At 38.7% G+C, this 15,525-nt stretch overlaps 1 protein-coding gene across 1 annotated transcript in view; it reads right to left on the bottom strand.

The window, feature by feature from the left end:
• Window positions 1-15,525, bottom strand: part of MTMR8 (myotubularin related protein 8) — a 228,838-nt gene that overhangs the window by 79,477 nt on the left and 133,836 nt on the right. Inside the window, 2 exon segments of the mRNA XM_035004437.1 lie at window positions 3,494-3,548; window positions 4,527-4,654. Of these exon segments, the coding sequence (XP_034860328.1) occupies window positions 3,494-3,548; window positions 4,527-4,654 (183 nt within the window).

Raw genomic sequence — 15,525 nt, 5'->3', positions numbered from 1 at the left:
TCAGCCTTCAGAAAGGATGCATACCCACCATTTGCATTGACATGGATGGAACTGGAGGGTGTTATGCCATGCAAAATAAGCCAAGCAGAGAAAGACAATTATCATATGGTTTCACTCATATGTGGAAGATAAGGAATAGCACAGAGGACCATATGGGAAGGGAGGGAAACCTGAATGGGAAGAAATCAGAGAGGGAGACAAACCATGAGAGACTCTGGAATCTGGGAAGTAAATTGAGGGTTGCAGAAGGGAAGGGGTTAGGGGTATGGTGTAACTGGGTGATGGGCATTAAGGAGGGTACATGATCTGATGAGCACTGGGTGTTATACGTAACTAATGAATCATTGAACACTACATCAAAAACAATGATGTACTGTATGTTGGCTAATTGAACTTAATAAAAAACAAGAGAGAGGAAAAAAAATAAGAGAAAGAATAAAACCCATATGATCCTTTCAATAGATTCAAGGAAACTATTTGACAAAATCAACATCCTTTATTGATTAAAACCCTGGACAATGTATGGAAAGAGGGACCACGCCTCAACATCATAAAGGCTATATACAAAAGACCCACAGCAAATATCATTCTAACTGGGGAAAAACTGAGAGGTTTTCTCCTAAGGTCAAGAACATGACAGAGATGTCCACTCTCTCCACTGTTTTTCCACACAGTATTGGAAGTCCTAGCCTCAGGAATCAGACAACAAAAATAAATAAAAGTCATCCAAATATGGAAAGAAGAAGTTAAATTTTCACTCTTCGCAGACCCCATGACACTCACTGTAGAAAACCTGAAGGACTCCACCAAAAAATTGTTAGAACTGAGAGAGGAATTCATCAAAGTCACAAGATATAAAGTCAGCACACCATTTCTATACACCAACTATGAAGAAGCTGAAAAAAATCAAGGAATGGATCACATTTACAATTGTACCAAAAACCATAAGATATCTAGGAATAAACATAACCAAAGAGGTAAAAGATCTGTACTCTGAAAACTATAGAACACTTATGTAAGAAATTGAGGAAGACACAAAGAAACAGGAAAACATTCCATGCTCATGAATTGGAAGTACAAATTTTGTCAAAATGTCAATGCTAATTGTGATTCACATTTGTTCTAGATGAGTCTAGTCAAAATACTGAAAAGTTGCATTTATGGAAGAAGATGGACATTTTATTCCCTGCCTGTGATCTCAGCAAGTTCCCTCAATACACCAAGCCTCAATTTCTTCATTTGTGAAACAAGAATAATCAAGTACAGCTATTTCATGGGTTAATTATAAGGGTTAAATAGAAACACGTTGGTGGAACATTTAGCACACTGCTGCCTTATAATAAGCATTTAATAAAGTTATCCATTTTAGTAAATATTGGCTACTTAAAATGGAAAAAAAATGTCAATGCTAGGGTCGTCTGGGTGGCTCATCAGTTAAGCTGCCAACTATTGATTTCAGCTCAGGTTATGATCTCAGGGTCCTGAGATCACACTCAGTAGGGAGTCTGCTTGAGATTCTCTATTTCCCTCTCCCTCTGCCTATCTTCCCACTCTCTCTCACTCTAAAATAAATAAAGAAATCTTATTAAAAATGTCTATGCTACCCAAAGCAATCTACACATTCAATGCAATTCCTATGAAAATAACACAAGCATTTCTCACAGAAGTGGAAAACACAATCCTAAACTTTGTATGGAAACAGAAAAGACCCCAAATAGCCAAAGGAATTTTGAAAAAAAAAAAAAAAACATCATAGTTCTGCACTTCAAGCTGTATTAAAAGCTGTAATCATCAAGACTATATGGTACTGGCATAAAAACAGACATAGATCAGTGGAACAGAATAGAGAACCCAGAAATGGACCCTAGACTCTATGATCAACTAATCTTTGACAAACAGGAAAGAATATCCAGTAGAAGAAAACATGGTCTCTTCAACAAACTGTATTGCAAAACCTGGGCAGGAACATGCAGAAGAATGAAACTGGAACACTTTCTTACACCGTACACAAAAATAAATTAAAAATTGGCAAAAGACTTAAACCTGAGATAGAAATACATCAAAATCCTATAGGAGAACGCAGGCAGCAACCACGGCAACTTCTCACTAGACACGTCTCCAGAATCAAGGGAAACAAAAGCAAAAATGAACTATTAGGACTTCATCAAGATAAAAAGCTTTTGCACAGCAACAGAAACAGTCAACAAAACTAAAAGGTAACCTATGGAATGGGAGAAGCTATTTGCAAACATCAGATAAAGGACTAGTATCCAAAATGTATAAAGAACATATCAAAATCAACACCACAAAAAATAAAAAAATCCAGTCAAGAAATGGGCAGAAGTCATGAATCGACAGTTCTCCAAAGAAGACATATAAACGATTAAGAGACACATGAACAAATGCTCAACATCACACATCATCAGGGAAATGCAAACCAAAGCTACAATGAGATACCACTTCACACTTGTCAGAATAGCTAAAGTAACAACTTAGGAAACAACAGATGTTGGCAATGATGCAGAAAAAGGTAAACCCTCCTGCACTGTTGGTGGGAATGCAAACTGGTTGCAGCCACTCTGGAAAACGTATGGAGGTTCCTCAAAAAGTTAAAAATAGAACTACCCTGAGACCCAGCAATTGCACTACTAGCTATTCATCCAGAGGGTACATAAATAGTGATTCAAAGGGGCACATGCACCCCAATGTTTATAGTAGCAATGTCTACAATAGCCAAAAACATTGAAAGAGCTCACATGTCCTTCAACAGATGAATGGATACAGATGTGGTGTATATAGATGCACACAATTGAATATTACTCAGCCATCAAAAAGAATGAAATCTTGCAATTTTGAATGACCTGGATAGAACTAATGCTACGTAAAATAAGTCAGTTAGAGAAAGACACATACCATATCATTTCACTCATATGTGGAATTTAAGATACAAAACAGATGAACATAGGGTGAAGGGAAGGAAAAAAAATAAGATAAAAACAGAGAGGCAAACCATAAGAGACTCTTAACTATAGGAAACTAACTGAGGGTTGCTGGAGGGGACGTGGCTGGGAGCAGGGGTATCTAGTGAGGAGCATTAAGGAGAGCAGTTTATTTAATGAGCACTGAGTGTTATATACAACTGATGAATCACTAAATACTACCCCTGAAATAATACACTATATGTTATGTAAATTGTATTTAAATAAAATTTAAGGGGCGCCTGGGTGGCTCAGTCAATGAAGCCTCTCCCTTTGGCTCAGGTCAGGATCCCAGAGTCCTGGGGTCAAGCCTGGCATCAGGGTCCCTGCTCAGTGGGGAGCCTGCTTCTCCCTCTCCTCCCTGCTCGTGCTTTCTCTCACTATCTCTGTTGCTATCTTTGTCTCTCTCTCAAATAAATAAAATCTTTAACAAAATCTAAAAAAAAAAAAGGATTCTCTGTCTCCCTCTCCACCTGCCACTCCCCCCCTAAAAAAAGCCATTAAAAAAGAGGATATTTTTCCCTTTGTAAGAACTTGTGGCCCACGGATATCCATTCCTTCTGTATCAGATCTTCATTTTTATACAAAAAGAAAAGTTTGCATTAGGAAAAACATAAAATGAATTACCCATTCCTATAAAAATATCAAAATACTTTGCTGAAATGGACTTTGTACAAGTTTGGGTTGAACTAATCATAAATAAAGTTTATTTCCCAAATGAATCTAAGTAAGTGACATGGATTTCATGTAAAGGTACATTCAAATATCAAATGTTCTCAGTAGAAACTATTCTAGATTTTTATCCAGTGTCACATTTCTTTTGGCTTTTACATGATGTGTGTCAAGCCATTTGAGCCATAATTAAATGAAATCCTGACCAACAGTTATAAAATTCAACCCATGGGGAAAAAAAACAAAAACCAAAAACAAACAAAAAAAAAAAACAGGAATCCAAAACAGTATTTGGGTTTGAGTCAAGATTTGTTTTTGGTAAAAACCCATTTTCAAACATAAAAAGAAATAATTAAGAAAAAAAAGAATAAACTCCTACTGTGAGTTCTGTTTCTTAGAAAAATCAATTAAGAAGCCTTGGTCTAAATTCAGCACCAGAAAATAGTCATGAGTCTGACATCAAACAGCTGACATGTTGAAGATCATGAGCCCATGAGCCTATCACACCTATTCACCTCTTCACTTTTGCAAACTTTTTTTTGAACTTTTCCTACCCTTTATAGCACCCTATTACATGCAACCTACCTTCTGATAGGTATGAAACTGTGTTGAATGTGAAATGAAAAATATATAGACTGTAAATGCCTATTTAGTGGAATGAAGCTAAATTGAAAAACACTACATCAAAAACAAATGATGTATTGTATGGTGACTAACATAACAAAATAAAAATATTTAAAAAAAAATAAATAAATTGAAAAACAGCAATTTTTGTAGCTTTGAAGCTTCTGCTTGTAGAAAACAAATTGGTTGAGAGTTCTTTTTGAATTATTCACAATCTGTCACTAATGCGAAATAAAATACAATTGCTCTATTACCATGAGTCCTTTGAATGTTCTGCAAAATGGATCTAGGAGGATGCTGGTCACAGACCAGACTTGTGGTGTGTGGTCCCACCCAAGAGAACAATGGACTAAGACTTTGGCCTTTTCTATCTTCACTGCCTGTGAATATAAGAGGCAAAAGTAGCACAAACAACTTTTGCATAGCATTCTGGACTAATAAATAGGGTTGCCAAATACCATTCCACAGCACAGAGAACCTGGTCTTACTGGGCTACATTAATTACTTCTCATACTACTGGTATCCTCTATAGGGAATGAAAAAGGAAATATGGTAGTGCAACAGAAGGAGAGTTAACCTAACAGGGAAAGAAAATCAAAGCCAACACATGATGCAGGGTAAACAAGAAAGACAGAGTTATAAATTCACAAAACTTCTAAGGAAGGATCAATTCCCAGATGAGTAGGCAAGAAGGAGAATCATGCTCAAAAACATAGATAAGACAGTTATGTATTCCAGTTCTAGATCTGACAATGATTTCCTATGGAGTCTTTACTAACATAAATTCTTCTAATTTAAGATTGAGAGTTTTGCCTGTTTTAAATCAGAATGATGTAAAAGATATGGACAGTTACTCAACTTGGACTATTTTAGCAGTGATAGGCATTGATTATTTATGTATTGATTCTAATACTTAATTATATATTCCTCTATGCCAGGTACGTGCTGGCTATTAGAGACACAAAAATAAGACTCAGTTTCTGATTTCAAGGACTTCACATACAAGTCAGGGTAGCCAAAAGTAAATTAATAAATACAAATACAAAATAGAAAAATGCTGCTACAGAGTAATGTGTAATAGCCATATCCTTTTGTAGGAGCCAGCAAACTTGAGCTTTAAAAAAGAGTAGGATTTTGTTCGGGTAAGGAAGAAGGAAATTAATTTATTCACTCATTCATCTAACTACATAGCCAACAAATACTATACAAAAAGCACTAAAGTGTACACTGGGGACACAAAAGAGAGAAACACTTAAATGAATGACTATAAACCAATGATAATGAAACAATAAAAGTACATACCAGGTACAATAAAACTGTAAAATAATCAAAGAAGAGGAGACAACTAAAGTTTAAGTTCTTCTTTAATTTCCTGATTGACATTCTTTAGCAGGATGCTCTTTAACTTCCAAGTGTTTGAATTCCTTCAAAACTTTTTCTTGTGATTCGGTTCCAGTTTCAAGGCATTGGGGTCTGATTACATGCAGGGAATAAACTCAGTCTTTTGGTATTGGCTGAGACCTGATCTGTGACTAAGTATGGGGTCTATTCTGGAGAAAGCTCCTTGTCCAGCCAAGAGGAATGAGTATTTTGTTGTTTTAGGGTGAAATGTTCTGTATATATCTACAAAGTCCATCTGGTCCAATGTGTAATTCAAAGCTCTAGTTTCTTTTTGATCTTCTGCTTGATGAAACATCCAATGCTGAGAGTGGAGTGTTAAAATTTCCTACTGTTAATGTATTATTGTCAATCTGATTCTTTATTTTGGTTAGCAGCTTGCTTATGTAGTTGGCTGCTTCCATGTTGGGAGCATAGGTATTTACAGTTGTTAGATATTCTTGTTGGATAGACTCTTTAAGTATGATACAGTGTCCCTCTGCATCCTTTAATACAGTCTGCTTTAAATTCTAATTTGTCTGATATATGAATTGCTACCCACTTTCTTTTGAGGTCTGTTGCCATGAAAAATGGTTTTCTATGCCCTGACTTTCAGTCTGGAGGTGTCTTTAGGTTCAAAATGAGTCTCTTGTAGACAGCATATGGATGGGTCCTGTCTTTATATCCAATCTGCAATCCTGTGCCATTTCATGGGAGCATTTAGGCTGCTCACATTGAGAGTAACTACTGAAAGATATGTATTTATTATCATCCTATTGTCTGTACAGTCCTTCCTTCTATGGATTGTCTCTGTAAATTTCTGGTCTATATTACTCGTGGGGTCTTTCTTCTTTTATAAAATTTCCCTTAGTATTTCTTGAAGGGCTGGCTTGGTGATTACATATTCTTTCAGTTTCTGCCAGTCCTGGAAGCTCTTTAATCTCTCCATCCATTCTGAATGATAGCCTTCCCGGATAAAGTATTCTTGGATGCATGTTTCTTCTCATTTAATGCCCTGAGTGTCTTGCCAGCCCTTTCTGGCTTGCCAAGTCTCTGTGGACAGGTCTGACATTATTCTGATGTTCCTCCCTCTGTATGTAAGAATCTCTTCCCCCCTGCTCCTCTCAAGATGGTTCTTGAGATTTGCGAGTTTTCCTTGGTTCTAGGATTTGCGAGTTTTACTATTATATGGCAGGGCATTGGTCTCTTCTCCTTGATCTTGGGAGGGGTCCTCTTTACCTCTTGGACACGAATTTTACTATTATATGGCAGGGTATTGGTCTCTTCTCCTTGATCTTGGGAGGGGTCCTCTTTACCTCTTGGACACGAATGCTTGTTTTCGTCCCCAGGTTAGGGAAGTTCTCAGCTACAATTTGCTCAAATATGCCTTCTAGACCTCTGTGTCTCTCTCTCCACCCCCTCAGGGATCCCAGTAATTCTAACATTGGAACGTTTCATGGCATCATTAATCTAAGTCTGTTCTCATGGATTTTGAGCTGTTTGTTCCAGCCCTCTTCCTCTTTCTTCCTATCAGCTTATCTTCCAAATCACTAATTTGTTCTTCTGCCTTATTTACCCTAGCTGTTAGAGTATTCAGTTTAGACTGCATCTCATTCATAGCATTTTTAAGTTAAGCCTGATTAGCTCTCATTTCTGCCCTTAGAGATTCTATATTGCTGCTAATGGTTTTCTCAAGCCTAGCTATTGACTTCATAACTGGCACCCTGAAGTCTATCTCTGACATCTTGCTTATATCTATATCCATTAGGTCTGCAGGAGAGGCCACTGTCTTTGGTTCTTTTCTTTGTTGGGAGTTCCTCCTCCTTTTCATTCTGTTGAGAGGTGGCTGAGGGACTGTACAGATTCCAAAATATCAACCATGATCCTGGCAAGATGCACCCTGGGACAATCTGGAGCCGCCAGAAGTCACCATTGAAAAATCAAAGGCAAAATGAAACCCAAGAATAAAATTTATGAAGTTAAAAAATTGAAAAGAATTTGAAAATTAAAAAGAAAGTGGGGTGAGTGGAGGGGAGGCTATAATCTCTCAGTGTTGGCCAGGTAGAGTGTTTCAGTTCTTCCTAGGTGTATTTTGATCTGTTTGTTAGAGGATACTACTTTCCAGAGCTATAGGGAAAATAAAACGGGGATATATATAATGGTAATATTGAATAGGGCAAAAAGGACTACATTGAAGCTTCTATCTATATAAAAATATAGGTGTGAAAAAGTGCAAGTTAAAAAGCTACTATGGAATATGTTATGTTAAACATCTAGTTGAAATTAGAAAAAAGGTTAAAAGAAAAAACAGAGAAGAAATCTAAGAGAAAGAATAAAACAAAAAAAAGAAAGAAAAAAGAGTTGTATCTGAAAAATACACAAGCTGTGAGGCAATGCCTGGAGGTCAATATACTATTTTCCCCTGGTGTTGGGGTTTTACAGTTTTATGGGGACCCTAGTGTTCTCATCCTCTTGTTCTTCCAGCTTGTCTTCTGGGGGTGGTACCTGCCGTGTTGTTTCTCATTCAACGTTGCTTAGGTGGAGTTGCTCTGCCCTCTGTGAAGGGGCTCAGCTCTGTGGAAACTGGTTTTTTGAGATTTTGTTCTCTGGCCGCTTTCTGAGCCTTTTCTGAGTGTCAGAGCGAAAAAGATGTCCACACCTAGACCTCTGTCCCAGAGTAGAGAAATCACAGTCTGCTCTTCTCTGAACCCTTCAGAACATACAGTCTCCATTTCTGTAAGTGTCACTGAAAACCGCAGCCTCCTGTGATTGGTGTATGCCTCTAGTGACCTTTTCAGGGGTTGACCAGGAGAACTGCTTGTCTCTGCCCTTTGTGCTTCTAAAATCGCCAGGGGTCCCAGGTTCACACGTACACCCCCACAGCTCCTGGATCCCGTTTGAACGCTGTTATAAAGCACTTCCAGGCCCACCAATACCACTCTGCAAATTATCACCCAGTCACCCAGCGCAGGACACTTCTGCACTCTGGTGTTGTATCACTTTCCAGAGGCCATCTTATGGAAGCTCCTTCCCCGTTCTGCTTATCTTCAGATATCTGCCCACAGATTCACAACTCCTCCCTTCTTACCTCAGGATAGGTGGTGTTTTTCTGGTTGTAGAGATACAGATATATATTCTTACATCTCAGGGTGATGATGTGGGTGTTCAGAATGGTTTGGTAGATATCCAGGTAAATTCAAGGGACCATGTGAAATGGAGTCCCCTACTCCTCCACCATCCTACCCCCTCCTCAGTGAGGAACTCTTAAGTAGCTAGGTAATGGTTGGAATGAGGGAGTGAGGAGAGACAGCCTGACCAGGAAGAAAAGGGTCAGACTGATAAGTGTGCATTTTATCTGGTGGCAACAGGTAGCCATTAAAGTGTTCAAAGCACAAGACTGCTGTGGATCATATATGCTCACTGTGGTGGCTCTAAGAATGGATTGAGAGGATATGAGTTTGGAAATAGGAAGATTACTTAGAGAGCTACTAAAATTGCAAAAGGCAATGAGGGCCTGCACTAAGGTAGGGGCAGTGGAGCTAAAAAGGAGGAGGGATGTTAAGAATGAAAATTTAACAGGACATAGTGAGAAAATGAATATGGTATGAAGGAGAAGGAATAGACAAGGATGACACTGAAATGTGTGGCTTAGAAACTAGGTAGATGACTGGACCATTTGTCTGAATAGTGAACACAGAAGAAGAAATAAGTTTTAGTTGGTGTTAGGAGTAGTTAAGATTTCAGTTTTTGTTACTGTGAGACTGAGATAGTTGAGGGATACCCAATGGAGGGTCCAGGAAATGATTACGTATGTGGGTCTGAAGTTCAGAGAGGGAAGAAACTAGGCCACCATGAAGATTTGATTACTATATGAATAGAGGTGGTAGTAGAAACTGTGTGCACAGCTGGTGCTGTCCTGGCAGAGACCAAAGTGAGAAAGGAAAAATCTGAAAAAGCAGTGACTTGTAAAGGCAAAGTAGAGGAAGGGGGGCTATTACAAGAGTCACCTGTGAAAAAGCAGCCTGAAGGGTAGAAAGAGAATGCAGAAGGAGTAGCTGGATTAAAGTCAGGAGTATAAAAATGTTTCAAAGAGGAGTTAACAATGTCCAATGCACCAGAGAGGTGAAAATAAAACAAAGATTAAAGAGTGAACCTTAGATTTGACAAGTCAGGGGTCATTAGTGATCTCAGCAAGAGCAGTAGTAATGATATGGAAATCAGATAACAGTGAACTGATGAGTGAAGGGAAGTGAGAAAGTGCTAACAGGGAAGGCTAACTGCTTTAAAGAAAGCTCTAACCAAGAGGAAAGAGAATAGATATAAGAGGATAAGAAAAGTTATTTTTCTTTAGAAATGAGGGAGTATTTGCACATATTTCTGAGGGATGATGCCATTCAAAAGTAACAGATTGAACGAAGACCAAACGAGCCCTACAAGAAATATTGAAAGGGGTTCTCTAAGCAAGGAAGGAGCCTAAAAGTAACATAGACTAGAAAGAAACAGAGATAATAAACAGTAACAGTCATCTTACAGGCAATACAAAAGCACTAAATTCATATCTTTCAATAGTTACCCTGATTGTAAATGGGCTAAACGCCCCAATCAAAAGACACAGAGTATCAGACTGGATAAAAAAACAAGACCCATTGATATGCTGTCTGCAAGAGACTCATTTTAGAACCAAAGACACCTCCAGATTTAAAGTGAGGGGGTGGAAAACCATTTACCATGCTAAAGGACATCAAAAGAAAGCTGGGATGGCAATCCTTAACATCAGACAAATTAGACGTTAAACCAAAGACAATAATAAGAGATGAGGAAAGACACTGCATCATACTTAAAGGGTCTCTCCAACAAGAAGATCTAACAATTTTAAATATCTATGCCCCTAACATGGGAGCAGCCAATTATATAAGCCAATTAATAACAAAATCAAAGAAACACATCAACAATAACACAATAATAGTAGGGGACTTTAATACCCCCCTCACTGAAATGGACAGATCATCTAAGCAAAAGATCAACAAGGAAATAAAGGCTTTAAATGACACACTGGACGAGATGGACTTCACAGATATATTCAGAACATTCCGTCCCAAAGCAACAGAATACAAATTCTTCTCTAGTGCCCATAGAACATTATCCAGAATAGATCACATCCTGGGTCAAAAATCAGGTCTCAAATGGTACCAAAAGATTGGGATCATTCCCTGCATACTTTCAGACCACAGTGCTTTGAAACTAGAACTCAATCACAAGAGGAAAGTTGGAAAGAACTCAAATACATGGAGGCTAAAGAGCATCTTACTAAAGAATGAATGGGTCAACCAAGAAATTAAAGAAGAATTAAAAAAATTCATGGAAACAAATGAAAATGAAAACACAACTGTTCAAAATCATTGGGATGCAGCAAAGACGGTCCTAAGTGGAAAGTATATAGCAATACAAGCCTTTCTCAGAAACACGAAAGGTCTCAAGTACACAACCTAACCCTACACCTAAAGGAGCTGGAGAAAGAAGAGCAAATAAAGCCTAAACCCAGCAGGACAAGAGAAATAATAAAGATCAGAGCAAAAATCAATGAAATAGAAAGCAAAAGAAGAGTAGAATAGATCAACAAAACTAGGACCTGATTCTTTGAGACAATTAATAAGATTGATAACCCCCTGGCCAGACTTATCAAGAAGAAAAGAAGGACCCAAATAAATAAAACCATGAATGAAAGAGGAGAGATCACAACCAACACCAAAGAAATACAATTATAAGAACATATTATGAGCAACTATATGCCAGCAAATTAGATAATCTGGAAGAGATGGATGCACTCCTAGAGAAGTAAAACTACCAAAACTGAACCAGGAAGAAATAGAAAAACTGAAGAGAGCCATAAGCAGTAAGGAAATTGAACCAGTAATCAAAAATCTCCAAACGAGCAAGAGCACAGGGCCAGATGTCTTCCCAGGGGAATTCTACCAAACATTGAAAGACGAATTAACACCAATTCTTCTGAAACTGTTCCAAAAAATAGAAATGGAAGAAAAACTTCCAAACTCATTTTATGAGGCCAGCATTACCTTGATGCCAAAACCAGACAAAGACCCTATGAAAAAGGAGAACTACAGACCAATATCCCTGATGAACATGGATGCAAAAATTCTCACCAAAATACTAGCTAATAGGATCCAACAGTACATTAAAAGGATTATTTACCATGACCAAGTAGGAATTATTCCTGGGCTGCAAGATTGGTTCAACATCCACAGATCAATCAATATGATACAATACCTTAATAAAAGAAAGGACAAGAACCATCTGATCCTCTCAATAGATGCAGTAAAATCATCTGACAAAGTACACCATCTTTTTTTTTTTAAGATTTTATTTGTTTATTTGACAGGGGGAGTGGGAGAGGGAGAAGCAGGCTTCCTGCTGAGCAGGGAGACCGATGCGGGGCTCGATCCCAGGACCCTGGGACCATGACCTGAGCCGAAGGCAGATGCTTAACGACTGAGCCACCCAGGCGCCCACACCATCTTTTCTTGATTAAAACCATTCAGTATAGGAATAGAGGGTACATACTTCAATATCATAAAAGCCATCTATGAAAAACCCACAGCGAATATCATTCTCTATGGGGAAAAACTGAGAGCTTTTCCCCTAAGGTCAGGAACACAGCAGAGATGTCCACTATCATCACTGCAATTCAACATAGTACTAGAAGTCCTAGCCTCAGCAATCAGAAAACAAAAAGAAATAAAAGACATCCGAATTAGCAAAGAAGAAGTCAACTCTCACTGTTTGCAGATGATATGATTCTTTATGTGGAAAACCCAAAAGACTCCATCCCAAAACTTCTAGAACTCATACAGGAATTCAGTCAAGTGGCAGGATATAAAATCAATGCACAGAAATCAGTGGCATTCCTATACACTATCAACAGGACAGAAGAAAGAGAAATTAAGGAGTCGATCCCATTTACAACTGCACCCAAAACCATAAGATACCTAGGAATAAATCTAACCAAAGAGGCAAAGAATCTGTACTCAGAAAACTATAGAATACTCATGAAAGAAATTGAGGAAGACACAAAGAAATGGAAAAACATTCCGGGCTCATGGATTGGAAGAACAAATATTGTGACAATGTCTATGCTACCTAGAGCAATCCACATATTTAATACAATCCCTATAAAAATACCATCAACTTTTTTCAAAGAAATGGAACAAATGATCCTAAAATTTGTATGGAACAAGAAAAGATCCTGAATAGCCAGAGGAATGTTGAAAAAGAAAGGCAAAGCTGGTGGCATCACAATTCGACTTCATGCTCTAATACAAAGCTGTAATCAAGACAGTGTGGTACTGACACAAAAACAGACACATAGATCAAAGGAACAGAATAGAGAATCTAGAAACAGACCCTCAACTCTATGGTCAACTAATCTTTGACAAAGCAGGAAAGAGTGTCCAATGGAAAAAAGACAAATGGTGTTGGGAAAATTGGACAGCCACAAGCAGAAGAATGAAACCATTGAGACCAATGAGACCATTTCCTTACATCACACACAAAAATAGACTCAAAATGGATGAAAGAACTCAATATGAGACAGGAATCCATCAAAATCCTGAGAACACAGGCAGCAATCTCTTCGACCTCAGCCGCAGCAACTTCTTCCTAGAAACAACGCCAAAGGCAAGGGAAGCAAGGGCAAAAATGAACTATTGGGACTTCATCAAGATACAAAGCTTTTGTACAGCAAAGGAAACAGTCAACAAAACCAAAATAGGAGAAGATATTACAAATGACATATCAGATAAAGGGCTAGTATCTAAAATCTATAAAGAACCTATCAAACTCAAAACCCAAAGAAAAAATAATCCAATCAAGAAATGGGCAGAAGACATGAACGGACATTTCTGCAAGTGATGAACACATGATAAAGTGTTCCATATCACTTGGCATCAGGGAAATATAAATCAAAACCTCAATGAGGAGAGTGCTGAAAAGATGGTGGAGGAGTAGGGGTCCCTATTCCAACGAGTCCCCATAATTGAGCTGGATATCTATCAGACAACTCTGAACACCCACGAAATCAGCCTGAGATTTAAGAAGATATATCTGGATCTCTACAAACAGAATATCGCATATCAAGGTATGAAGCGTGGAGCCGTGATTCCGTGGCCACATATCAGAAGATTAGTGGAAGGAGGATGGAGCTGAGCCATCAGGATCCTACAGAGCCAGTGTGTGAAAGCCTCCTGCGCTGGGGACAGGGCAGAGACTCGCAGAACATAAGGAATAGCATGGAGGACATAAGAAGGAAGGGAAAAATGAAGGGGGGGATAATCGGAGGGAGAGACAAACCATGAGAGACTATGGACTCCGAGAAACAAACTGAGGGTTTTAGATGGGAGGATGGTGGGCGGATAGGTTAGCTCAGTGATGGGAATTAAGGAGGGCACGTACTGCATGGAGCACTGGGTGTTATATGAAAACAATGAATTGTGGATCAGTACATCAAAAATGAATGATATATTGTATGGTGACTACCATAACATAATAAAATTAAATTAAAAAAAAAAACCTCAATGAGATACCACCTCACACTAGTCAGAACGGCTAAAATTAACAAGTCAGGAAACAAAAGATGTTGGCAAGGATGTGGAGAAAGGGGAACCCTCCTAAACTGTTGGTGGGAATGTAAGCTGGTGCAGTCATTCTGGAAAACAGTATGGAGGTTCCTCAAAATTTTGAAAATAGAGCTACCCTAGGACCCAGCAATTGCACTACTGATACAATGATACAAATGTAGTGATCTGAAGGGGCATGTGCACCCCAATGTTTATAGTAGCACTGTCCACAGTAGCCAAACTATGGAAAGAGCCTAGATGTCCATCAACAGATGAATGGATAAAGATGTGCTATATATTGGGCGCCTGGGTCGCACAGTTGGTTAAGCGACTGCCTTCGGCTCAGGTCATGATCCTGGAGTCCCGGGATCAAGTCCCACATCGGGCTCCCTGCTTGGCGAGTCCCGCATCGGGCTCCCTGCTTGGGAGCCTCTGACCCTCCCCCCTCTTATGTGCTCTCTCATTCTCTCTCTCTCAAATAAATAAATAAAATCTTAAAAAAATATATGTGCTATATATATATACACACAATGGAATATTATGCAGCCATCAAAGAAATGAAATCTTGCCATTTGCAACGACATGGATGGAACTAGAGGGTACTATGCTAAGTGAAGTAAGTCAGTCAGAGAAAGAGAAGTATCATATGATCTCACTAATATGAGGAATTTAAGAAACAAGACAGTGGATCATAGGTAAGGGAGGGTAAAATGAAACAAGACAAAACCAGAGATGGAGACAAATCATAAAAGACTCTTAATCTCACTAAACAAACTGAGGGTTGCTGGAGTGGAGGGAGCTTGAAGGCATGAGATACCTGGGTGATGGACATTGGGGAGGGTTGTACTATGGTGACTGCTGTGAATTGTGTAAGACTGATGAATCACAGACCTGTACCCCTGAAACAAATAATACATTATATGTTAATTAAAAAAAGTAACAGATTGAAAACACAGGAGAAAGAGATTCCTTGAAGAAGAAGGGGATGGGATTTAGAGCACACATAGAATGGGGGCGCCTAGGTCACTCAGTCATTAAGTGTCTGCCTTTAGCTCAGGTCGTGATCCCAGGGTCTTAGGATCAAGCCCCGCATCAGGCTCCCTGCTCTGTGGGAAGCCTGCTTCTCCCTCTCCCACTTCCCCTGCTTGTGTTCCCTCTCTCACTGCATCTCTCTCTGTCAAATAGATAAATAAAATCTTAAAAACAAACAAACAAAAAAGAACACATGTAGAAGGATTAGCCTT

The sequence above is a fragment of the Mirounga leonina genome, unplaced genomic scaffold (assembly GCF_011800145.1).
Source record: "Mirounga leonina isolate KUSES-001 unplaced genomic scaffold, KU_Mleo_1.0 Mir_101097, whole genome shotgun sequence".
In the NCBI taxonomy this organism is placed as follows: Eukaryota; Metazoa; Chordata; class Mammalia; order Carnivora; family Phocidae; genus Mirounga; species Mirounga leonina.
This window is presented reverse-complemented; position numbering and strand designations above follow the sequence as displayed.